At 48.2% G+C, this 23,889-nt stretch overlaps 2 protein-coding genes across 8 annotated transcripts in view; one reads left to right on the top strand and one right to left on the bottom strand.

Annotated features, from left to right (window-relative positions):
* Nucleotides 1–215: 215 nt before the first annotated feature.
* On the bottom strand, nt 216–7,069 carry LOC129123033 (lipase member K-like). Its single transcript, XM_054637227.2, has 9 exons — nt 6,965–7,069; nt 6,256–6,373; nt 5,459–5,657; nt 5,103–5,212; nt 4,820–4,956; nt 4,238–4,375; nt 4,048–4,119; nt 2,960–3,028; nt 216–449 (listed from the first exon to the last, which is right to left on the bottom strand). Exons 1-9 carry the CDS (start codon nt 7,067–7,069, stop codon nt 216–218), a joined length of 1,182 nt encoding a protein of 393 aa, XP_054493202.2.
* A 5,552-nt stretch (nt 7,070–12,621) lies between these two features.
* Nucleotides 12,622–23,889, top strand: part of RNLS (renalase, FAD dependent amine oxidase) — an 81,732-nt gene continuing 70,464 nt past the window's right edge. For 6 of the 7 annotated variants that reach the window (XM_077183442.1, XM_077183446.1, XM_077183444.1 and 3 more), the window contains exons 1-4: nt 12,681–12,888; nt 13,020–13,116; nt 13,844–13,986; nt 14,596–14,754. In XM_077183442.1, coding sequence (XP_077039557.1) covers nt 12,777–12,888; nt 13,020–13,116; nt 13,844–13,986; nt 14,596–14,754 — 511 coding nt within the window. In that variant the 5' untranslated portion in view covers nt 12,681–12,776. The other variant, XM_077183441.1, reaches the window with a different exon arrangement.

The raw sequence follows: 23,889 nt of genomic DNA, 5'->3' as shown, positions 1-23,889 counted from the left end.
CAGGAATGGCATGAAGGCTCCTCTCCCCATCCTGTCACTGCTCCAGTTAAGAGCAGAACATTTTAATCAACTATATTCAGGTGGTCCAAACAGAGATTAAAAAAATTTCAAAAGATTCAATAAGATTCAAAAAAATTCAAAAGATTCCGAAGAAATTTCAAAATCCCCTAGAGCCAGCACTAAAATAAAAATCATAACAAGTAGAACCAGCATCTTTAGGGGTGCTTCTTCATGATGTCCAGCACTTCCCGGTACAGAATGTCGGTGGCGTCGAGGCCCAGCACGAAATCCATGTGGTTCCAGTGGGGGATGAGCTTGTGGTGCACCAGGTTCCTGACCTGGGGCAGCAGCAGGGCCGTGTCCCGTGGGTCAGCCAGGCAGTCCTGGCCCGCGTTCCAGATGGCCGTGGGCACCTCCATGTCCTGCACGTCGTAGAACGGGGCCCCGGTCTGAGGAGCAGAGGGGAAAGGGCTTCAGAAAGTGGAGATGGAGGAGGGACTTTGCAAAGAGGAGAGGGAAAAGGGGCTTCACAAGGAGCAGGAGGTAAAGGGTTTTGATAAGGAGGAGATGGAGAAGGGGATTCACAAAGAGGAGATGGAAAAGGGGCTGCACAAGGAGCAGATGGAAAAGGGGCTTCACAAGGAGCAGATGGAAAAGGGGCTTGACAAGGAGGAGATGGATGGAAACGTGGTTTGACAAGGAGGAGATGGAAAAGGGGCTTGATAAACAGGACATGGAAAAGGGGCTTCAAAAAGAGCAGAGGGAAAAGGGGCTTGAAAAATTGGAGATGGAGGAGGGGCTTCACAAAGAGGAAATGAAAAAGGGGCTGCACAAAGAAGGAGACAGGTGGAAAAGGGGCTGCACAAAGAGGAGAGGGAAAAGGGGCTGCACAAAGTGGAGAGGGAAAAGGGGCTTCAGAAAGAGGAGATGGAAAAGGGGCTTGACAAGGAGCAGACGGAAAAGGGGCTTCAGAGAGGAAAGGGAAAAGGGGCTTCAGAAAGATGAGATGGATGGAAAAATGGCTTCACAAGGAGGAGATGGAAAAGGGGCTTCAGAAGGAGGAGATGGAAAAGGGGCTTCACAAGGAGCAGGAGGTAAAGGGTTTTGATAAGGAGGAGATGGAGAAGGGGATTCACAAAGAGGAGATGAAAAAGGGGCTTCACGAGGAGCAGATGGAAAAGGGACTTGACAAGGAGGAGATGGATGGAAACGTGGTTTGACAAGGAGGAGATGGAAAAGGGGCTTGATAAACAGGACATGGAAAAGGGGCTTCAAAAAGAGCAGAGGGAAAAGGGGCTTGAAAAATTGGAGATGGAGGAGGGGCTTCACAAAGAGGAGATAGATGGAAAAATGGCTTCACAATGAGGAGATGGAAAAGGGGCTTCAAAAGGAGGAGACAGAGGGAAAAGGGACTGCACAAAGAAGGAGAGGGAAAAGGGATTCACAAAGTGGAGAGGGAAAAGGGGCTTCAGAAAGATGAGATGGTTGAAAAAGTGGCTTCACGAGGAGCAGATGGAAAAGGGGCTTCACAAGGAGAAGAGGGAAAAGGGGCTTCACAAGGAGGGGATGGAAAAGGAGCTTTACAAGGAGTGGATGGAAAAAGGGGCCTCATTAAGAGGAGAGGGAAAAGGGGCTTCACAAAGTGGAGATAGATGAAAAAGTGGCTTCAGGAAGAGCAGAGGGAAAAGGAGATTCACAAGGAGGAGATGGAAGAGGGGCTTCAGAAGGAGGAGATGGAAAAGGGGCTTCACAAAGTGGAGAGGGAAAAGGGGCTTCACAAGGAGAAAATGTATGGAAGATGGAAAAGTGGCTTTACAAGGAGAAGATAGATGGAAAATTGGAGGAGGAGAGAGAAAAGGGGCTTCACAAGGAGCAGAAGAAAAGGGGTTTGACAAGGAGGAGATGGAAAAGGAGCTTCACAAGGAGAAGGTAGATGGAAATGTGGCTTCACAAAGTGGAGAGGGAAATGTGGCTTCAGAAGGGAGAGATTGAAAAGGGGCTTCACCAAGAGGAGAGGGAAAAGGGGTTTCACAAAGAGGAGATGGAGAAGGGGCTTGACAAGGAGGAGAGAGATGGAAAAGGAGCTTCACAAAGAGGAGATGTTGCTGGACTGCAACAAATTGTGAACTGTTGCTACTCTTTGGGAATGGAGGGAAATGAAGACTGGAACTCCTTTCTTCTAGAAAGGAGAGGAACTTCAGTAGAGATGCAGCATAGCGTTATGTGCTATGATTTAGCGAGGCAGTTTAAATAAAACTAATTAGAGAATTTGTTCTGCCGGGCTAGAAATTCTAGTTCTGATTCTACAGATGCTTTGGATAAGGAGGCAGAACTTTGGCTGCCCTGATTTAGTGCTGTTGGACCATCCTGACCTCCACAGGTCCCTCCCAGCCAGCCCTGCTGGGCTTTGTGGGGACACTTCACCAGCACATCCTTCAGTGACAGCAGGGAGGTGTTTGGAAGCAAGTTTTTGAAATTAAAACGTTTCTGGAGGGTTTGTTTCAGCTCCACACCCTGAGGACTTGCCATGAGGTGATTTGCCAGCAGCATCTCTTGTTACCTGCAGTGTAATTAATCCAGTTAACAAGCACGCTGCTTTCTGAATGATTCATTTTGTTTAAGGAAGAAAGAAGCTTCTTTTTTTTTTTTTTTTTTTTTTTTTTTTTTTTTTTTTTTTTTCTTTCTGTTCCAAGGCTTAACCAGTATTTCAGAGAAGAAATTTTTCCTATTATTCAGCCTGGTGTAACTTGAGATCATTTCCCCATAGTGGAAAGTCTAATTTAAAGCATTTTATTCCATCTAAAAGATATTTGCAAAGTAAAGTTGAGAATGGAAAATGCTGTTGTTCCAAGCAGAGATCCTGACTCCCACTTTGTGGAGAGAGGAATACATTAAGGGGAGACACAGCAGGCATGGATGGGAAGAGAACAAGGGAAGGGAAGCACAGGGAGCACCTCACCTGTCTGTAGTGAAGGCTGTTGTACATGTGCCCCCCATCAAAAGCTCTCAGTGCCCCACCGTGGACTCCCTGCAGCAAATTCAGACATGCAGTGCTCTGAGTGAAATCACAGCTCTCTGGGGCTGCACTCAACCCTCAAAAGTCAACCTTCAAAAGTTAGCTTTCATCACTGAACCAGCAGGACTTTTCAAGTGTGTGTCACAGGTCTGGCCCTAGGCCCAGCACAAGTAATTATTGCTGTGAATTTGGACAAACGGACAGAGATTATGTTTCTAATGTTTGTGGATAACACCAGGATGGGAAGAAATTAAAATGGTCTGGAAAATGGGTTTAGAATGCTAAATACTCCATTTGGGCTGGAGGGTTGGCCTGAAATGGCACAATCAAAGATGGAAGGAGCCTCTGAACATCTCTTGTCTAACTGGAACAGGACCAGCAGCAATACAAGGTCAGGGTGGCTTGATCCCTCCACTGGGCAGCAGCCCTTCAGAAAATGGGGTGTGTGTTCTTGCTGCAAACCCCACAAAGTCCTTCTGGGGTCCCTGAGCAGGAATTCCACTCAGGGAAGAAGCTGTGCCCTGAGTGCAGCCCATGGCACACAGCTCAGAGAAGGTAAACAGGCAATCTACCAAAAAATGTGCAAATTTTCAGCTTGGGGAAGAGAAAAGGAATGCAGCAAAGCACAACTGCAGTGTCAAAGGGCTCTGGTGGTGACTGTTCTCATGCCCACGAGGGGAAGAAGGAGAAATAATCATCTTTATCAGTAATAAGCTTAGTTGGCTGCTGTCCAGATGCACCTCTGCCACTAGTCTGAGCACTGATGGCACTTGGGCTGCAGGGCTGGAGCTGGTTTGAAGCAAGAGCCCTGGAATGTGCCTGCTGTGGCTGCAGGGTCCTCACTCCACGTGTTCCTCCTGACAGATCCCCCACTCTGGCTCCAGAACCCGCCGCGCGTTTTACGGAGGGGTGGAAACAAAACCCACCCCAGACCTGGCCAAGGTGTGCCCTGCAGCAAGCAGCACTGCAGGCTGCCCACAGGGGAGCAGGGACACGCTGTGGGGCACGGGAGGGATGCTGGGGAGGTTCACCTGCAGCCAGTGGATGATGTTCTGCACCGAGGAGCCCGCCGGGGTGTGCCCCATGTACACATCGAACCGGCTCTGCAAGGACACCAGCACATCTCACATTTCACAGCTGCCTTCCCTTGGCCCTGCAAAACAGGGCATTGCCAGGGCTTTGGCCTTCAGGAGGACCCTCTGCAGGTCCATTCCCACGTACCATGTTTGTGTTCTTCCAGTTAAACCCAAAAATTGTGGCCAGGATGTGCTTGCAGACCTTGGAGCAGGAACAGAACCTGGAGAGGACCACTTCCCCCAGGGCAGTGTGGGGCAGGAACTCCCTGGTGCCAAACAGCTCCTGTAAAATCCCAGATGTGCTCATCAAATAGGAAGTCTGGTCATACTTTTCCCCAAAGCACTACTTTACAACTTCTATTTTATCCCCCCATTAAGTTGGATCATAGTGAAGCCTCCCTTGCACCCCATTAAATGCTTCAGCTCCTTGTTTCTTATGGGCATGATCTCCTACATTCATTAATGCCCTTGTGTTAAATGCTAGGGTTCAATTCACAGCCTCTGCATCAGTTTTATTCACCAACATTTTGGATCTAATTCTGCCAGAACATTTTGGGGAGTGAATTCAGGACAGGACTGAAAGGTTCTGCAGTGAGATGTGTTTTTCTTCATAATAAAACAGAGTGCAGAGCTCACCCCTCTGTAAATGACTTGAAACAGTCCATAGATAATTTCACAATCCCTATGAAAAACAGTTTTGGCTGTGCAGAACATAGTGCAGACCAACCTTAAGCCCAGAGTCAGAAAAGACTGAGAGTTTCCTAAATGGGCTCCGAGAAAATATCACCGTGGTCACAGGTGAAAGAGCAAAGAACACCTTGATTTTCTGAGCCAGCTCAGGCATTGTGGAAAAGGCTATAAAACCTGGTGGGGGAAAAAAAAGTAGGGACAAAAAAAAAAGGTTTAGCCTTTCAAGGCACTCATGCACATAGTTTAATTTCAGAGAGTAATTTTACAGATCTGAGAGGGGATGTTGACTTCTCGTGCTGTCATCAGCAGGACCCACTCACCTATGGTGGTGCCTTGGGAATGGCCAATATAATAAAGCTGTTTCTGTCCTGTTTTCTGCTCAATAAAGCTGATCATGGCTGGCAGGTCGTATTTAGCCATCTCATCGAAGCTGCAGAAGGAAGAGGAGATGTTTTGCTGAGAGGGGCAGCATCTGCATGTGCACAGCCACCACCAGCAAACCACAAAACCAGCAGGGCGGGCAGGGCCAGCCCACAAACTTCTTCATCCTGCTGAGTTTTCACTCAAAATGAGTTGGATGAGCTTCACTCCAGCCTGGTTCACTCACCCCCAGCTGGGGCAGCGTGACCCTGACAGAATTCAGCTGTTTCTGAGACCCTCACACCCACCCATTTACCTGAAAGCCCAGAATTCATCCTGTGTGGTGGTCAGGACCTGGTGCCTCCTGGACCAGGTGTTCCCTCTGCTGTTTCCTATCCAGACATCGTAGCCAGCATCTGCCAGGATGAAGCCCAGGCTGCTGTTGGCCAAGTTGGTGAGCCAGATGCTGCCTTCTGCAAGGAGACCATGCTGCAGAAGTGCCACGGGCCTCACACCTGCAAGACAGGCAGCACCATGACTCTCTTTATTTTTAATGCTCTTTGTTGCCTTTGGAGACTGTTTATGAAGTGTTATCCCCATGGCAGCCAAAATCTCTGTCAGTGCTAGTCGAAATTTCATTTAAAAAGCAGTTTTACCAAGCTGCACCATTATCTTGGACTTTATGCCCAGAATCTCTGGCAGAACTTGGGCTGCCCAGGGAGCTCTGTGGGCAAACATGGAGGAGCCTGGGGATGTGACAGGAAAAATGCAATTTTCATGGATCTAACCCCTCCTCACAGGACAAGAGGATCCCCAGGGAGAACCAAACCAGTCTGCTGATCCATCAAATGGCTGCAGGAGCACATTTTGGGAGCCAGGCTCTGGAGAGAGCCCAAGGTGTGCCACCAGGGATTGCAGCCTGACATTCAGTGCTCAGGGGTCCAGGAGGGCTGAGGAAACATCCCTGGCAAGGGATCAGCCTTCCTGACAAATTCTGATCTATCAAAACTGCTGCTAAGCCACAGGGAACCTTGAAAACCCTCTAGCACAAGCCCTGCTATCCCAGTGAATGCTCAAGGCATGTGTGGGTGCTCTGGATGGCATCAGTTTTACCTTGGCACCCAGAATTTCCCCTGCCATGAGGAATTCTGTTCAGCTGGAGGATGTAGCCATCTTCTGTCACCACGTCATACTCCTCGCTGGGATACCCCCAGAAGGAGACCATTTCACTCTGCAACAAGAAGAAAGCCAATAATTGTTGCAGTAAGGTAGAAAAATCACAGGGAAAGGCTCCATAAAATCAAGGCTGCTCTCCTGGAATCAGTGGCTGGCCTGGTCAAAGCCAGCACTGTGCAAGTTCCCATGTGAAAGCAATCCTGGTGTGAGCAATTAGTTGACATAACAATTAGTTAATATTATTCCTGGGTAAAAAACAAATTGCACCTTTAAAAACTGTTTTTACACTGTTAGATAGAAAAATGAAAACTATCAGTCAAAAACCTCCCTGCATGTACACACTGAGAGTTTGGGTGACCAGTCAATACAGAATAACAACTTGTTAATTACCAATAAATGTAATTGGCAAGAAAGCTACTGACCAATTGGAGTCACACATGAGGTCTGTAAAACTGTATAAAAAGGAGTTATGTGAATAAAGAACGGCCTTTTTTCCACCATGAAGAAAACTGATGTATTCCCATCAATAATAACATTTTCAAGGCTCCTGCGAGGAAATCCCTGAATGTGATATTTCACTGTAATTATTTAATGGAGGCTGTTTCCTGGACACTTCCCACCTCCTCTCCAATGCCATCATACTTACAATGTTCATCCTTGCCTCTGGGTTCTTGGGAAATGGGGAATTCAAGAAGCATTCCCCAGCTGCCATCCCGTGGAGCACGGAGAGCAGAGCCAGAGCCAGCCACATCCTCGCTGTGCCTGGAACAGCACACCCACACACTCAGTGCCAGGGACAGCAGGGCAGGGAAACAGCCCAGGTGGGACTCAGCCTCGGTCTGCTGGCCTGGATGACCATTAAAAGCATTAATGCCCATGGGGTGGCTCAGGGAACACATCTCAGCAGGGATAATTCCAGGGAGGTGGGGAAGACTTTCAGGAATTCCTGTAAGAGGTGAGGCAACAACCCTTGTGGGGCTGTACACACCACTGGGAACTGCAAGAGGTTAAAATGACAGAATCACAGAATGATTTGGGCTCATTCCAGCCCCCTGAGGTTGCTCAAACCTCAATAAAATTGAGCCATTCCAGTACACAGAGGATGAAGGGTGTTGCTTGTCCTGTCAGTGACCATGCAGTGCCACTGCTCCAGTCTCCCTTCCAGCAAAGGGACAGCTCTGTCCCATCACCCTGCTGTTTGCATCAGCTGCTGACACCCCAAACCTCCCCAGGAGGGAGAGGGAGGATGAATAAATCCCAGCACTGCCTTCCCTCCCTAAATAGAAACAAAATCATGAGAAGAAAACCTCTAACCACTTGCCCTTCTCCTTGATCATGGTGTAAAAGACAAGAATTGATTGCATTTAATTCAGAGAAGGACATTTTGGAGTGCAAATCTGTATGCAAAATGGGGAGAGATGTATCTTCCAGCAGATCTAGACACCCCTTAGTGATAGTGGCTTTAACACAGCTTAAAAAGCCCCTCACTCACTCAACATGCTGGAGACTGCAGCTGCCACAGGAGGTGGGGAACAGCAGGCTTTGCACACAGTTATGGGCAGGAGGCATCACTGACAGGCACTGAAAGCTCTGGCCAGGATTGCTCCCTCCAACAACCATAACGTTGGACACCACAAGAAAAACTGGGCTGGAGCAGCCTCTAGAGCCGAGGCAGCAAATGAGATTTTGGTGCCCTGTTCTGGGGGCTGGAGGTGCCATGAGTGGCAAGTGCTGTTCACAGGCAAGTTTAGAATGCTTTTCCCTGGCCAGGGGACCTGTCCACTGTCCTTTTGCCTGTCCCCTCACCTGTCCAGGGGACCTGTCCACTGTCCTTTTGCCTGTCCACTCACCTGTCCAGGGGACCTGTCCACTGTCCTTTTGCCTGTCCACTCACCTGTCCAGGGGACCTGTCCACTGTCCTTTTGCCTGTCCACTCACCTGTCCAGGCTCTAGCCATGCTTTCCCCACACTCACCTGTCCAGAAGTGAAGGCAGGCAGCCCAGCTGAGAGGTGGCACAGCTCCTGCAGAAGGTGACAGGGACGTGCCAGCCCCTGGAGAAGATGGGCAGTGCAGGGAAGAGATGCCCAGCCTGGAGGAGATGGAGAGGTGGCAGTGCCAGAGGATGGCTTCTGTCCCCTGGCTGGTGCACGGAGCACTGCTCTGCACCCCTCTGGAGACAGCCCTATTTGAACTGGCTGCAGGGTGGGGTGGCAAGTGTAAACACCCTGGGATGCAGGGCATAGACACCATTAGGTAACAGCACAGTTCAGAAAGTGCAGTTCCCCAGAATTTGTTTGTGGAGGCCGGTCAAATATTGTTTAGGCAGAGTTTGGAGGTGATTTCCATTGAGTGGTTTAATTGGTGTTGCTGAAGAAAGTTTCCAGCATCCCATTTCAGTGGTGGTTTTATTTATTTGTTACAAGAGACATAATTAGGTAATTGATTTCCCGTAGCTGTGGTGTAGAAATGATGATGCTTCTTGTTATACAAAGGTGCCACATGTGAGATGGAGATTAAATCCCAGGCAACAGACTGAAAATATCTGTACTGGGTCAGGCTGGGATGGAGTTCCCTTTGCTCACAGCACAGGGATGGGACCCAGCCCAGTTGCCATAGCAACACTCCATACCTTGTCTATCCCGACCCAGTTTTCCACTTTTGCTCTTCCAGTTGCCTCCACCTGCCCCACTTTGGGCTGGGGGATGGAGCTGTGCCAGCCCACCACAACATCCCTGTTCCTCACACCCTTGCAGGGAGGTATGAGGAGCACCTGAGTGCCTTGTCCTGCCAACAGGGAGAGTTCTCCCTCTCCATGCCCCGTGCCAGGGCTGAGGCTGCCTCCTGCCCTTCTTTCCTAGATTGTTTTGCTGTGGGAATCACGGTGAAAGGTCACTAGGGAAAGGTGTCCTCTGTCTATCAGCCTGGAACGGGCCTGGGAGGTGTCCAACCAGGTTTGTCAGTTTGTCCCACTTCTATAAACACACACTAGAACAGGGGTTTGTAATTTACAGGTTTGGAGGGGAAGGGTGACTTTGGTTTTGGGGTACTGAAGCTGAGTAAGGCACCTCTGGCTTTCACCTCCTGAGGAAATAGAACATGGAAATCTACACTCCAGGGAAAGGGCAGAGCAGCTCTGGCCACACTCATCTGGAGGCACAGGAAGGGGCAAGACAAAGGCTGCACCCCAGAGTCCTGCAGCACATGGAGAGCAGGACATTGCCATGGGTATTATAAGATGCTCCAGCCTCCCGAGAGTCATGGGCAGCTCCTGCTGAAGCACCACCACTGCAGAGACTGGAGGGGATTGATGGCTCAGGTTTTAACTTTTGTATTTTTCAGATTCTGTGCTGCTTTAGTGTGCAGTTCTGAGCTTCACATTGAGGGATGGTGAGATCTCTGCACAGAGCAGGAGGGAGACAAAACAATTCCTTCTCTAGCTGGGGACCAAGGACAAATGATCCAAATCTCAGGCCCAGGAGCACAAACACCGTGGGCTGGAGAGAGAAAAACAAGCAGGGTGGGACTGCATGGGCTAAAGCTGGAATGGGACAATGAACTGCAAGATGCAAATGGAGCAGAACTGATCACAGTGACAGACCCTGTGCCCAGGTGTCCATTTTGTGACCATTTTGGTTCATCCTGGGTGCAGCCCTGGCTGAGCTCTTGTGCTGCCCAAGGTGGATCCATGGAGGAGATCCTTTTAATAAATCCCTGCTTTATTCTTTAACTCTGTTCTAGCTCAGCCTTCTCAAGGCATAAGGACCAAGGGGAGTCCCTTGAACTTCACTGCATGGCCAGACCCAGCAAACTCAGCTCCATCCCCCTCCTGCTGCAGGTCACTGACAGCTCCTCAGCCTCTGTGGAGGTCACCATCCTCACACCCCTCTCACCAGGCACCCCACACTGGACACAGCACCCAGATGTCACCTCCCCTGGCAGGGCTGACACCAGCCAGGCGCCCCTTGCCCTCTCCTGTGGCCCAGGCTGGGGCTCTCCATCCTTGCAGGGAGGGCACACTGCTGGCTCATGCCCAGGGTGGTGCCTGCCACCCTGCCCAGGTCCTTTCCAGTAAGGCTGTTGTGCCACAGCTCCTAATCTGTGTCCTCATCCAGGGCCACCTGCCACCAGCACATACCTCAGGTGGGTGTTTAGCCCGAAAGCTGGAACGTGTCGCACATCCCAGGGTTCTCACCCAGCTCCTGCAGCCCTCTCTTGCACCACTCCTGCTTCCCTTGCTGCCAGTCCCACCTGCTCATCAGCTGAGCACTGAGCTTTTTCCACTGCAGTGGAAACTTCAGCACTACCCATCATGCTCGAGTCTCACAGGTTGGATGCTCAGTTATACAATATTTTTTTTATTTTTCTTTAAAAAAGTGCCAAACTGAGCACATGTCCTTCTCCATGACAGCCTCACAACACATAGGGAGGGGAGACAGGAGCTCCCACCTCTCTTCAGGAAGGGCCTATTAAACAACACTGTCACCCTGATTTTTAAAGATTTTTTTAAGCCTTCTGATGTTTACATTTTTGTAATGAACTTTCTCACACACTATATGTAAATAACTTATTATTTTGCATTCTTTTATGGAAGAGAAAAAATTCAATAAACTGTTAGTTTGTCCAGTGTCATTGGAGAGGTGGCGCTTTCACCCTCCAATCCACTGTCACTTTTAGAAATCTATAAATGTTAGAGTCAGCAATAAAAAAGTCTCCTTTACCTTTGTGAAAAATGCGTATTTTATGATTGGCTTTTCACAAATATTAAAATTAATATTATATGTGCTGTGTTAGAAAGTAATGCTGCATTAATTCTCTTAAGTACTGTGTTAAATATAGTTTTAGGTTACTAAAAAATGTTAAAATAGAAACAATGCTATGTAGGATACTTTTTTAAAGAAAGGACTCACAACGAGATAGCAGCCACAGGACACCTGAATCTTTCAGAGAAAAAGAATTTATTGCTCCAATATCAGGAGAAACGAACTTCTTCCCGCCTCGAAGGTGCTGTCAGGATTCAGAGGAAGAAGCTGACACTGCCCAGACAGAATCCTGTGTTTGAATGGAATTTATGCATCATGGATGAGGTGTATGAATATGCAACAGGCTGTTGCTTTTAAGGGTTAATCCTCTGTTAACGTGGGTCCTTTTTTGGGCTTATTTTGCCCAGAAAAAGGTACCCGGACGTCCGTAACTCTTTGTTTTTATTGTCTCATATTGTCCTAATTCAAATTGTCCAAATTATCATTACTCTAATTGTATTACTATTTTTATAACCATTTTATTACTATCAAATTTTAAAAAAATTTCAAAACAAGTGATTGGCGTTTTTCAACACCTTGAAAAGAGCAGCGTGTCCGCTGTGTCGTGTCACAACACCTGCCCTGAGGTCAGCTCGGAGCTCCCTTTGGAGAGGAGCATCACCAGCCCCTGCCCGCGCCTCGGGCACACGCAGCCCTGCAGCGCTTCACCCTCTCTGCTTATCTGATAAACGCCTCTGCCAAAAGTGTCGCCTGCTGGTGTCCCCCATACCACAGCGATCCTATCACAAGTTTTCTGGAACATCTCCTCCCACCCACGCAGCTGGGGAAGGGGAGCGACCCGGATCCTCCCCAGAGCTGCCCACTCTCGGGGCTCTGGGGACGGGAGCTTGTTTTCCTGCGGCAGGCACTGCACGCAGTGTCACCACGCAGTGTCACCACGCAGTGTCACCACCCCCAGCACTGTTTGCTCCGGGCACAGCACCCCGCTTTCCTCACTGCCAGGTGTTGGGGGCGATCCAGCAGCACCTTCTGGAATATGTCACCCCCTCCCAGTTCCTGCTGGGTGGCACCTCCAGGTGGGCAGGGTTGGTCACACACAGGGGTGTGTGACACGGGTGTGTGCGTGACACAGGTGTGTGTGTGACAAGGGGAAGTGTGACACGGGGGTGTCTGTGTGTGTGTATAGGTGTGTGTGACACGGGAGCGTGTTTGTGTGTACAGGTGTGTGTGTGTATAGGTGTGTGTGACACGGGACCGTGTGTGTGCGTACAGGTGTGCACATACAGGTGTGTGTGTGTGTGTGTGTGTACAGGTGTGCACATACAGGTGTGTGCCCAGCCCAGCTGTGCCTGTACAGAGGTGTCAGTCCAGATGTGTGCCCAGCACAGCTGTGCCCGTACAGAGGTGTGTGCCCAGCAGAGGCCTGCCTGCAGCTTCCCGCGCGCACAGGTGCCGTACGTGGGCGTGGCCTCTCCCCGCCCATGGGCGTGGCTCGCATAGGAGGCGGGCAGTGACGCATAGGCCACGCCCACCGCGGGGCGTGTCCTGGGGCGTGTCACTGCCCGTGTCCGGGGCGTGTCTGTGTCACGGTCCGTGTCCGGGGCGTGCCCGTGTCGGTGTCCGGGGCGTGCCGGTGCCGCTGTCACTGTCCGTGTCCGGGCCGTGCCGTTGCCGGTGCCGGTGCCGGTGCGGCGGCCATGGCGCGGGTGCTGGTGGTGGGCGCGGGGCTGACGGGCGCGGCGGGCGCGGCGCTGCTGCGCGGGGCCCCTCGGGGACAGGTGGCCGTGTGGGACAAGGCGCGGGGCGCAGGTGGGTCCGGCGGGCCGGGGCCGTGGGAGGGAAGCCCGGGCCTGGCGTGTGTCATGTGTGGCGTGTGTGTGTGTCGTGGTGTCGTGCGTGTCGTGGCGTGTCGCGGCGGTCTGTGACCCACTGTCGCGCAGGGGGCCGCATGAGCACGACCCGCGCCGACCGCGGCAGCGCCGACCTGGGCGCGCAGTTCGTCACCTGCGAGCCGGAGCTGGCGGGGCCGCGGCTCAGGTGAGACCCGCCCCATCCCTCCTTCATCCCATCCTCATCCCGCCCCATCCATCCCATCCCCATCCCTCCCTCATCCCGCCTCCATCCCGCCCCCAGCCCGCCCCCAGCCCGCCCGTCCCGCGGTGTCGGAGGGTTTGGTGGCCCGTGGGGACACGCAGGGACCCCGCTGCTGGTGCACAGGTGCTTTAAGCCCCACCACACCCAGAGGCCCGCAGCCGCTCGCTCGCTGCCCTGCCTGCGGGATTTAGGGCAGGAGTGGAGGGGTGACCGCCGGGAAACTTGGCGTGGGTCGGGATGAAAGGTGCAGGGGTACTTCGGGGAAGGGGACGGAGGTGTGGCAGCGCTGTGAAAATGCAGAAATTTGCCTGGAAAGCAGCGAAAAGGCAGGTGAGTTTCAGGCACCTGGAATATTCCTGCGCTCCGCAGGGGCTGTGGAGTTCGGGCTGCTGTTCAGAGGTTTAGGGAACCGCTGTGTATTCCTCTGCCTCCGGGTCAAGCCGCTGATAGTTCCATCACAGGTAGCTTTGCTGTCAGGTAAAAGGCCAGACCCAATGCAATTAGCAAGGTAGTTTGTCCTTTTATTGCTGCATTTATGCTTAACCTGCCTTGAAATGCAGCCTGTTAAAATTCAGGCTGGTCTTAACTCGCTCCGTTTCCCACAATCAAAGTTTTCATGTGTATTTCCGTGCATTCATCTGTATTTCCTTGTGGATTTCTCCCTTTCTAGCTTCTACGAGGAGCTTGTCACCCACGGCATCCTGAAGCCACTGACGGCTCCCGTGGAAGGACTGGTGGTGAGAGAAGGCTCCCGCAATTTCGTGGCACCCCAGGGCATCTCCTCGGTTGTCAAGTATTATTTGGAGCAGTCAGGTAATGCCTTTGGGTGCCTTTGTGTGAAGGAAAAGCTTTTAATGGCTGTGTTTTTGGCGGTGCCTTTGGAATTTACATCTCTGATGAGGATGTTTATGTTCCCGGTTGGTTTGTGCGTGTCTGGAAGTCGCTCGGGTGGATAAACGTGTCTGTGAGCTCGGTGAATTTCCGAGTCCTGCAGTTATAAAAGTCTTTTATACAAATAGAACATCTGCTGTGCAACTGGGGGCAGAGAGGTGAGCTACACCCTGTGTTTTGGGAAAAGGATGTGAGCCTGCTGGGTGGAGCAGGAAAATGAGTTTAAACTTTCTAACTAACTACCTTAGATGTCATGTGCCACAACCACGTGTACAGTTCAGTGACTTATTTAACCCTGTCCAGAAAAGTTAGAGCATGAGAGCAGCCAAACTTTGGTTCCTCTGTGCAATTGTTTTAATTTTTCTTTTTAATCAGCTGATTTTTAAAAACCCTGCTCTTGTAAATAATTAGCTACAATTGCAGTGGGAAGCCATTCCCCCTTGTCCCCCTTGTAATAACTCTCTCTCTGTGCATTTTCCCCGTGGAATTCCCTGTTATAAGATATTTAGCTGCTGCTTTTTCCCCATCCAGGTGCAGATGTGTCCTATGAGCAGCATGTAACTCACATTTCCCTGCGGGATGGCAGGTGGGAAGTCTCCAGGAAAGCTGGGCCCCCGGAGCAGTTTGATGTGGTAATTCTCACCATGCCTGTCCCACAGATTCTCCAGCTGCAGGGTGACATTGTGAACAGTAAGTTCAGCCCTCAGGATGGCAGGTGTCGAATTTAAAATAGCATTTGAGCACCTTGTGAAGGAAAAAATAACACTCAGCGGTCTGAGTTGCTTAATTATTCCATCAGGACAGGCTGGAGATTGATAAGAGGTGGGTAATTTTGAGGTCATACATGTAACACTTTGACAGCATAAAATATCTAAATGGATGAATCAGTTTTGAATCTGATCTTTAATTTTTTTGCTGACTTCTAAAGCAGGGCTTGTCTTTGTGCAGCTTGCAAATAATTACTGAATTGGACAAGTTTTCTTGAGCATTTCTGTAAAGAGAAGTATCTTCATTGCAACCTCTGATTTTAGGCTTGGTGCCTAAGTAGATAAATATTCTGTAAGAACAGGATTTCTCTGTTTCATGAGGTCTCTCATTTACCCTGGAAAATAATGGTGAGTCTGGCCCAGGTGAGGTGGTCTGGTTAATAGTGAAAGAAATAAAAATAAATGAAGAAATAGCATAGAAAATTACAAATAAAAAATAGCAGAGAGGAAAAGTAGAGGGAGTGTTTTTTTTCAGAGCCTTCCCAAGGTTCAGCTAGTCTGCACCTCAAGGCCTTGCCCAGCTCGTACTGATGTCTTTGCAAATTGTTTTTCTTGGGGTAATTAAATAATTTCTTGTCCAGAAAGCAGGCAGCTCCCCTTCAGAAGGTGTAATTAAGGTGGACAGCTCATTTCACTTGCTCTTGGGAGAGCTGGAGCTGCCAGATGCTTCCCACAACATCCTCTCTTCATATTCTCTCTAACTGCAGGGTTGACTTTTATCTGAGGGAATCCAGCAAGTTTTGTCTTCTCCTCCCCTTCTTCCTGTTTCTCTTCCCCTGTCTGCCTGTTCCCTGGGTGAGACCAGTTTCCAGATGTCCATCCAGCTGTTAATTCTGCATCTCAGGCTGCAGGACTGACTGACATCTCTGACTCCCCCTGCCCCAGAGCTCCTTGGCTTTGGAGCCACGGGCATCTTTACCCCTGGTTCTTTATGCTAAGAACTGAGTGGGGGGAAGAGCAGATGAGGAGGGTGTTTCAGAGCCTGAGCAGGGTGCAGTTTCAGCTCTGTTTTGGCTTGCAGAGGCTCGGGTGCATCGCTGTGTGTAAATCTCAGGGATGTTTTGGTTGTGTGTCAGAGAGCCGAGTTTTGCTGGCAGAGGAGGGAGCTTTCCCTGGATTCACCTCACCTGGCATTTAAGATGCAATTTCCTGACAGCTGCTGGAAGGAATAGGTGTTCTCTCCTCTCCACACTGTCACTTTGTAGTCGTTTTTATGCTCTGCTCTCCCAAATCCAGGGGCAAAGATGGGATTCTAGCAGGAGCCATGTTTGTGCACTCCCTCCCGGTAGCGATTCCAGCTGCTCCTGGAAGGGGAGGTTCCTGCTGCCTTTGGAACCTTCCCTGTGGCTGTCACAGGGGGTGACAGGGCTCTGTGGCTGCCCTGGGATGGAGCAGGAGATGTGCAGAGCTGGAGGAAGGGGAGGGCTTCCCCCTGTGGGGCCAGCTAAGGGTCACGTGTGGCCACTCGCGGCTTAAAGGTGTCGGGAAAATGAATCCACAAACACCAGAGGTTTCTGTCCAAAAAGGACACAGAGGAGTCCTTTGACTTTATTCCAATAAAGGGAGAGGCCGTGGGGCATTGCCCTGGGATCTCTCAGATTTTTGGAGGACTCAGCCTCCCTTTTTATCCCAATTTCCCAGCCATGTTTCCCTCTGAAAGGGTTCACAGTCCAGATTGTGAGCCTGGATCTGGACACTGAGAGTGTAAAGGTGTAGGAAATGCAGCTGAATGAGAGACTGATTACCTAGTGCAAAACTGAAACTCAAAAAAACCCAAAAAAGTTAATGTTACAACTGAACTCTCTGCTGGAGTATGTCTGTAATAATAACTGAAGAAAACCACCAAACTGGCAATCTGAATTTAAAAAAATCCAAACCAAACACATGAGTACTTAAGAAACAAAAAGGCAGGATCCTGAAGAGACACGTGTCTTGTAAATGATCATATAAAAAGATAGTAAAACACATGAAAGCTGGCTGTAAATACTACAATACCTTAATAATAATAATTCTTATCATAAAAATCTGAGAATTCACATAATATAATCAATTTATCAACAGGAAGTGTTTGAAGGGATTAAGACAAGCTTTTTAAAGTATTCATATAACATTAACAACAAACATTATTTATCAGTATTACTTATAAAAACCAAAAATAACAAAGGTTACAAACTCAATACCAACAATTCCTAAAACTCTGAACCCCATTGGCTGAGGTACTTGAGAGGCACAGACTTCCCAGAATGCCTGATACCAAAGATTTCCCTCTAATGTATAACCCTCCCTTTTCATTTTTAATTCTTATGGAATTTAGGGTTTTTTCTTCCCCCTTGTTTCTTTCATCTTTCAATGTCTAATTTCATTTATCAGCACACCTAAAGTTTATTTGTAAAAGCAAATATCTTTTTCCATTCATCAATCAGTGGAATCCTTCCCATTGTTTCTCTTATCTCCCAGTGCTGGTTTTATCTACCAGCAGACCCACAGCTTGTTTGGAAAGACAAATCTGCCATTCCTCTCAAAGGGAAGGGGGCAGGATTTGGGAATATTCCCTGCTGCTCTGGAAGGCCCTTATTGTATAGAAGGAGGACTCTGGAGCTAAATAAAAAGATGTGCCTGGGCAGTGTTAATCCCAGTGGCTGGTGTGGTTTGGGGTGAGGAGTGTTAAAGGAATGAGTTTTGGATGTTCCTGCTGCTCTGGTGTCACATCCCTGCTTTGGCAGCTCCTTCAGCAGGGGCATTTATGGGTTTCAAGCTCTGCCATTTATGGGTTTAAAGCTCTGCCATTTATGGGTTTATGGGTTTAAAGCTCTCCCACATCCCCCCTGGTCTCCCTTTCCTTGCCCCATCTGAGGCTGCTCCCTTTTTGGGCCAGTTTTGCCAGGGCTTGAAGTGCTTGGCTGGGGGCCTGTGCCGGGACTTTCTTGAGCCACTTGGGTTAATTTGGCTCCCAGCTGGAATCCAGATGAATTTTTAAATGGGTTGTGGTGAGGCATTGCTGGCATTAATGTGTGGATAAAGGCTGCAGGAGAGGAGAAGGGGCAAAGGAGCAGCTGGGTGGGGCAGGGGATGCTTTGATCCATTAGTGAGGGTTGGAATTAGCTTTTGACATTTGAGCCTGAATTGGAGAGTTCAAATGACTTGCCAGAGCTGGGAGTTTACCCCTCTGGAATTCACCATTTTCCTGTTTGAGGGAGGAGGTCTTTTGCCCCACACATGTTTTTTTGAAAACAATTTTCACTTATTTACACCATATTCAGAAAATTAATATTTTGAAACAACCCCTCAAATTTCACATTGCTGTTTGAATACTTAAATTCAGTAGAATAAACTAGACAGGATAGTTTTTGTGTCCTTTAACCTCTTAGATGAGCCTGAACATGATGTCATTGTGGAGCCTTAGGAGGCAGAATTAAGTGGCCTTTGGCAACCTAAAATTACCATTTTATATGGGCTGTGTGAGAAATGAATATTCCAGATTTACTTCTCTTGTGAGGGAAAAGATTAATGGAGAAGTTAGTGTGTAATTTAAAAAAAATAGATATAAAATAAATAAAAATAAATAGTGTGTGTATATATATATATATATATATATAAAATTCACCTTAATTTTCAACCTTTATTCATTCTTTCTACAATCATCACACCCAAATAGATGCTAATTATGTAGTTGCATATTTAGTTGCATAATTATTTGCATATTTAGCAGCAGCAGAGCCAGAATTACTTCCAGCATGACTTCCAGTAGCTGCTGGATAAAGGGTTAACTCCTTGCAACATGTTTGGAACAACAATAGGTGGCAGCAATCAAATGATGTTTGGGACATTCAGCTTGAATAGCAAAATTAAATTCACTGCTCTGATTTGGGCTTTACGTGTTCTGGTAGTAAATATTGGGGTTGTGCAGCAGATAAAAGGGAAATGAATAAATGTTTCTGAGGTTTGTAATGTCAGTTCAAGGAAAGGAATAAATTTATTTAAAAGTAGGATCTTGGCAAATGAAAGGACAAGATTTTGCTAATTGTTCATTGTCCAGCAGTATTTCAAAGGTGCTGGACTGTTACACAGGCTGCTGATGTTAGAAAAATCCTGGATTTATAGCCCAGATCCCATATGATCACTGAGCAATGTGGTTCTTTCTGTGCATTTTCATATCAGCTGGAGAAGCCTTCTTATCAGTTCTGTTTTTCAGTTTAAGGCATTTGGCAACATGGCAATTTAGGGTAGCAGTGATTTGCAGCAGGTTTTGGTTTGTATTTTTTATTTGTGTGTTCAGAATGTTTTCATTATGTTGCTTTCCTTGGAATTTCAATTTACAGTTCTGCATGTTTAAGCTGCTAATAAAACAGGATGGCTTGGCTTTTGTTTCGAGCCTGACCTATTTTTTTTTTTCCCTTTTCCATCTGTGTGAATGTCCCACATGTTTTAAATAATACAAGCTGATGAGAAGATACAAGTGAAACAGGGCTGCATTTGCGTGGGAAGGCTTTATAATGTGAGTTAGGAAAGCACAAAACCCTGATAATTTTTCACGAGTCACAAGTCCTTGCTGAGTGAATGTGTTTATTTTTGGATAGCACCACGATAAATTCGGAATTCTGTGGTTCCAGTTCCAAGCAATCCGAGCAGGGCTTATCCAGCTTGCAGCTCTCATTACCTAACAGATCTGAAATGTCCACTGTAAACATGTACACTGATTTGTAAGTTGCTTATCAGGGAGCTGAGGCCTCAATGTGGAAATATTTGGGCTTTTTTGGAAACATATTTGGAGGAGTTCTTGGTTGTGCTCCTTTTAAAACCTGGCTGGGGAGCCCCCAGTGCTGCCTGAGGTTGTGCCAGGGGAAGGGTCAGTGGTGAATTTGGGGGATCCCTGGCATGGGAGTGTCAGAGATGTTGTTGGGGCTGCAGCAGGACGTGGAGCATCCATCCCTGAGCAGGAAACCCTCCTGTCCTGCTGGGGTTTGGGGCAGGATTCACCCCTGGCACTCAGGGCCAGGCTGCCCATCCCTGTGTCCCTCTGCTGCTGCCAGCTCTGCCCCAAACCTGGCCCAGCAGCGTTTTGGACCCTCCTGAGAGGAGACCTCACCAGTCCAGCAGGGAGATGGAGATTTCTGTCCTGAAATCCCTGAATGGTTTGGGTGGGAAGGGACCTTAAAGCCCATCCAGTGCCACCCCTGCCATGGCAGGGCCACCTTCCACTGTCCCAGGCTGCTCCAGCCTGGCCTTGGGCACTGCCAGGGATGCAGGGGCAGCCCCAGCTGCTCTGGGCACCCTGTGCCAGGGCCTGCCCACCCTGCCAGGGAACAATTCCTCATTCCCAATATCCCCATCTAACCCTACTTTCTTCCAGTTTGAAGCCATTCCCCCTTGGCCAGGCCCTTGTAACGAGTCTCCATCTTTTTTTTGTCAGCTCCTTCAGGCCCTGCAAGGCCTCAATTTGATCACCCCAGAGCTTCTCCTCTCCAGGTGAACAATCCCAGCTCTCCCAGCAGAGCTGCTCCATCCCTCAGACCATCTCCATGGCCCTCCTTTTGGGAGGTTGTTGCATTTTGGTTTTGGGAGCTGGTTTTTGTTGTTATTGTCCATTGCATGTCAAGGATTTGGATTTGGATTTTGTCAAGGGTTTTGCCCTTGGGATGGTCTGACAGGTATGAGGGAGGCAGGAAGGAGAAGGTGGCACTGCACATGTGGGGAGTGTCTGAGGAGGAGCAGGTGCCACCAGAAGCTCTGTGTCAGCCCTCAAAGCAGGGCACAGCTCCTCTGTGCTCACTGCAGCTCGAGTATGGCCTCTCTGAGGGAGTACTTCTAAAAATAAAGGCTGCCAGAGCTGGAATTGCACATCAGGAGGAAAAAAAATAAAAAAAATCAAAGTAGGCCGTGTGTATTCTTCAGTGTGTGTTTGGCTTAGTCTGTTTTTAGGTGGTTTTTTTAATATCTACAGTGATTATAATGTTATAATGGCCTTGTCCTGCAGTTATTGAGCATATTGGAAACCTGGTCTGCTTTTAGGTGTTTTTTTTTTAATATTTACAGTGATTATATTGGGCATCTTTTGCAGTTATGGAGCACATTGGAAACCTGGTCTTCTTTTAGGTGTTTTTTTAAATATCTACAGTGATTATAATGGACTTACCTTGCAGTTATGGAGCACATTGGAAACCTGGTCTTCTTTAAGGTGTTTTTTTAAATATTTCCAATGATTATAAAGGGCTTGTCCTGCAGTTGTGGAGCACATTGGAAACCTGTCCAATACGCTGATGCCAGTGGCCCTCTCCATCTGGGGAGTGTGGGGATTAAACCCCACGTGTGTGAGCAGAGAGGAGTCCTGGAAAGGAGAGTGAAATTCAATCTGTGTTAGATAAAGGGCTGCTTTGCATTTTGGTGTTGTCAGCTGAGGCTGCCTGCCTTTTGGGTGGAGAGCTGAAACTCTTTATTTGACAGATGTCAGGGTAAAACAGAAGGAAAACCAGATGCAATTTGCTGGAAGAGCAAAATATGCATCTTCTTCTCTCCAGGCTTGGTTCCCCCTCCAGGGCTGCCCATCCTTTGGCCAGACCAGGGTGCCAGCACTTCAAAAAGTCACCCTGCAGAGAAAGTGAGTCCTGCTCTGTCACAGCATCACCTTGCAGTGCCTGGGGACGTGGCAGAAGCATTTCCTCCAGCAGTGCCTGCCCCAGCTCCAGCTGCAGCAGCACAGCTGGCTGTGGCACCTCAGACTCGCTCCCCCCACCCCTTTCTCCCCCCAAAAAAAGGGTGGGGGAGTTATTTTAAGCAGCCTCAGTGGTGTGATCCTCAGTTCACCATGTGGCCCACAGACTTGCTGGCACATCCTGCTCTTCCAGCAAGGGCAGGGAGCAGCTCAGGGGCTGGGAGAGTGGTTGAGCCCTCTCAGTGAATGCTGGTGATTCTGTGGTTGGAGTCCTAAGCTCAGCTTTCCTGTGCAGTCCCAGGAAGGATTTCAGAGCACCTGCACGTTAAACTGGCAGCAGATTGTGCTAATTTAGCTGGGCTGGTTTGGAAAAAAAATTGGGGTTTTTTTTGTGTCCTGACACTTTCAAGTCTGCCTGACGTGGCTGTTTGTAATTCCTTAAACCTGAATGTGCTTCTCCTGCCACTGCAGCCTGGGCTGGCTTGGCAGGGTCCAGCAGCACGAGGGCTCTTGGTCACAGATTTATCTGATGCTTTTTTAGCTCTTTTGTGTCATTCCAGTACCCAAAATAGAGAATGGGACCCACGGCCACATGGAATGTGCACAAGGATCAGCCATGTGCACAAAGTGGGGTTTAATTTTCTGGATAATAAAGGTGATGGTATTTGAGCACAGGACATACTTGGAACAGAACAAATAAATGCTCTGAAGTTTGTTTATCCCAACAATAAACACAGATACCTCTCAGTTTTTTCCCAGTCTTTGGTTCTCTCCAGGGGTTAGGTTCAGATGGAGAAATCTTTCCAAAGCTGCTTTTTGCCATGAGCCTGAAAGGAAGGGGGCTGGGGGGAAAAAAAAGTTGCTTGCCAAAAAATGAGACCAAACTGAGCAATTCTGAAACTTCTCTATTTGTGTCTTGTGGGACATGTGTTTAATGAGCTGCTGGTTTCTGGGTTGTAGGAGGCTGGGATGTGCTGTAAGATCTCATTCTTCAGGAAGTCCAGTTAGGGCATTTTTACCAGCCTTGAATTTTCAGATCCTGAATCTAAAATGGTTTTGATGGTTGGTTTTGGGATGTATGATAATGTTATGTGTCACCAAGGACTTTGAATAAAGTCCTTTTTATTTTTTCTTTTTTTTTTTTTTTTTTTTTTTTTTTTTTTTTTTTTTTTTTTTTGTTTGAAGTTTTTCACTAGGGTTTTTTTTTGCTTTTGGAAAAATATATTTGGGAAAGCTCTCCCTCCTTTCCTGTTACCAAACCTTCTGGGCACACTTGAGAGACAGAAATGTGCAAAGGTGACCACAGGCTGATTTGGACTTTACAGCCTTGTTTTTGATGTGAAATCTGCCACTCAGACTGTGGCCTTTATAGAGCTGAAACCCCTTGAAAAGTCTGGTGCAGGTTTGCAAGCAGTCCTTGCATTTAATTGCTTGCTTTGGGATTTATTTATTTTTTAGTGCTGCAATTGAGTAGACAGACAAAAGCCTTCACTGGACAATGTTTTTAAATGTATTCTCATAGCTTAGGCAGTGCCTCTGGACTGGATGGGGTTTTGTGGATTTCTAGAGGATTTTTTAATAGTTGCTGGCCACTCCCATCACTGTAATTGAGACCATTCTTTACAAAGATTATCTTTACCTCCCACGGACATGTCTGTGAACTTTTCAGTTATTTTTGCAGTCCACATCTGGATTAAAGCAGAGGAAAAATACTAATTTTAAACCTAATGAGGTTTTGGCTGCATTGAGTCAAACCTAAATTTTGTGTGGAGCCTGCTGTCAGCTTTCCCCACTTGGCTTTGTAATTTCCAGGAATGTTGGTGTGCTCTTGGATTAAAGAAGCCTTAGGAGTAACTCACCCTCAGACACCTTTTGTAGAAATCAAAAATGATTTCCTGAGCCATCAGGTGAGATGTTGCAGATGGTTTTGGGTTTACCTGTGCTGCCTTGGAAGCCTGAGTTCACTACTGATGGCCTTGCTGTTCCTCAGGGTTTCAGTTCCCTCCTCTCCCCACCTTGCCAGGGATGCTCAAAGCACTGTAACTATTTTAAAAAATTATTTAAAACCAAACTCTGTTCAAGGGCTGGTGTAAGTTAGGAAATGGTGTGATTGGTCACCTTTATTGACTCAGCTGATGAAGCACCTCGTGTTGTAGCAGTGGACTCTGCTACCATAAATTATTTCAAGTTTAAAGAACATTACTGAAATGGATTAAAGCTATCTCTTCACTTGATTTATTCCACAGAACAAGGGACATGCAGATCAGGCTTTCCAGAGTCAGCACCAGGAGCCTCCAATTCTATTCCCAAATTAATCCTTCAGGAATACAGCTCTGCCAGGATGTGAGACTCTGCACAGGCACAGAGGATGGGTGTGCACCTCTCCTTAAAGAAGGATTTACTGCTCCC

This window comes from Agelaius phoeniceus, chromosome 9 (genome assembly GCF_051311805.1).
Source record: "Agelaius phoeniceus isolate bAgePho1 chromosome 9, bAgePho1.hap1, whole genome shotgun sequence".
In the NCBI taxonomy this organism is placed as follows: domain Eukaryota; kingdom Metazoa; phylum Chordata; class Aves; order Passeriformes; family Icteridae; genus Agelaius; species Agelaius phoeniceus.
Note: the sequence above shows the minus strand (reverse complement) of the source record. Positions and strands in the feature narration are given on the sequence as shown.

Bases quoted from the DNA above. Each gene is read 5' to 3' on its own strand.
- LOC129123033 (XM_054637227.2), bottom strand. From the start codon at position 7,069: ATGTGGCTGGCTCTGGCTCTGCTCTCCGTGCTCCACGGGATGGCAGCT. The intron at 4,957-5,102 runs GTGAGTGGGTCC...TTCCCCCACCAG, and splicing joins TTCCCAAGGCACCACCATAG to GTTTTATAGCCTTTTCCACA. The intron at 4,376-4,819 runs GTTGGTCTGCAC...GGGATTTTACAG, and splicing joins TTTCTGACTCTGGGCTTAAG to GAGCTGTTTGGCACCAGGGA.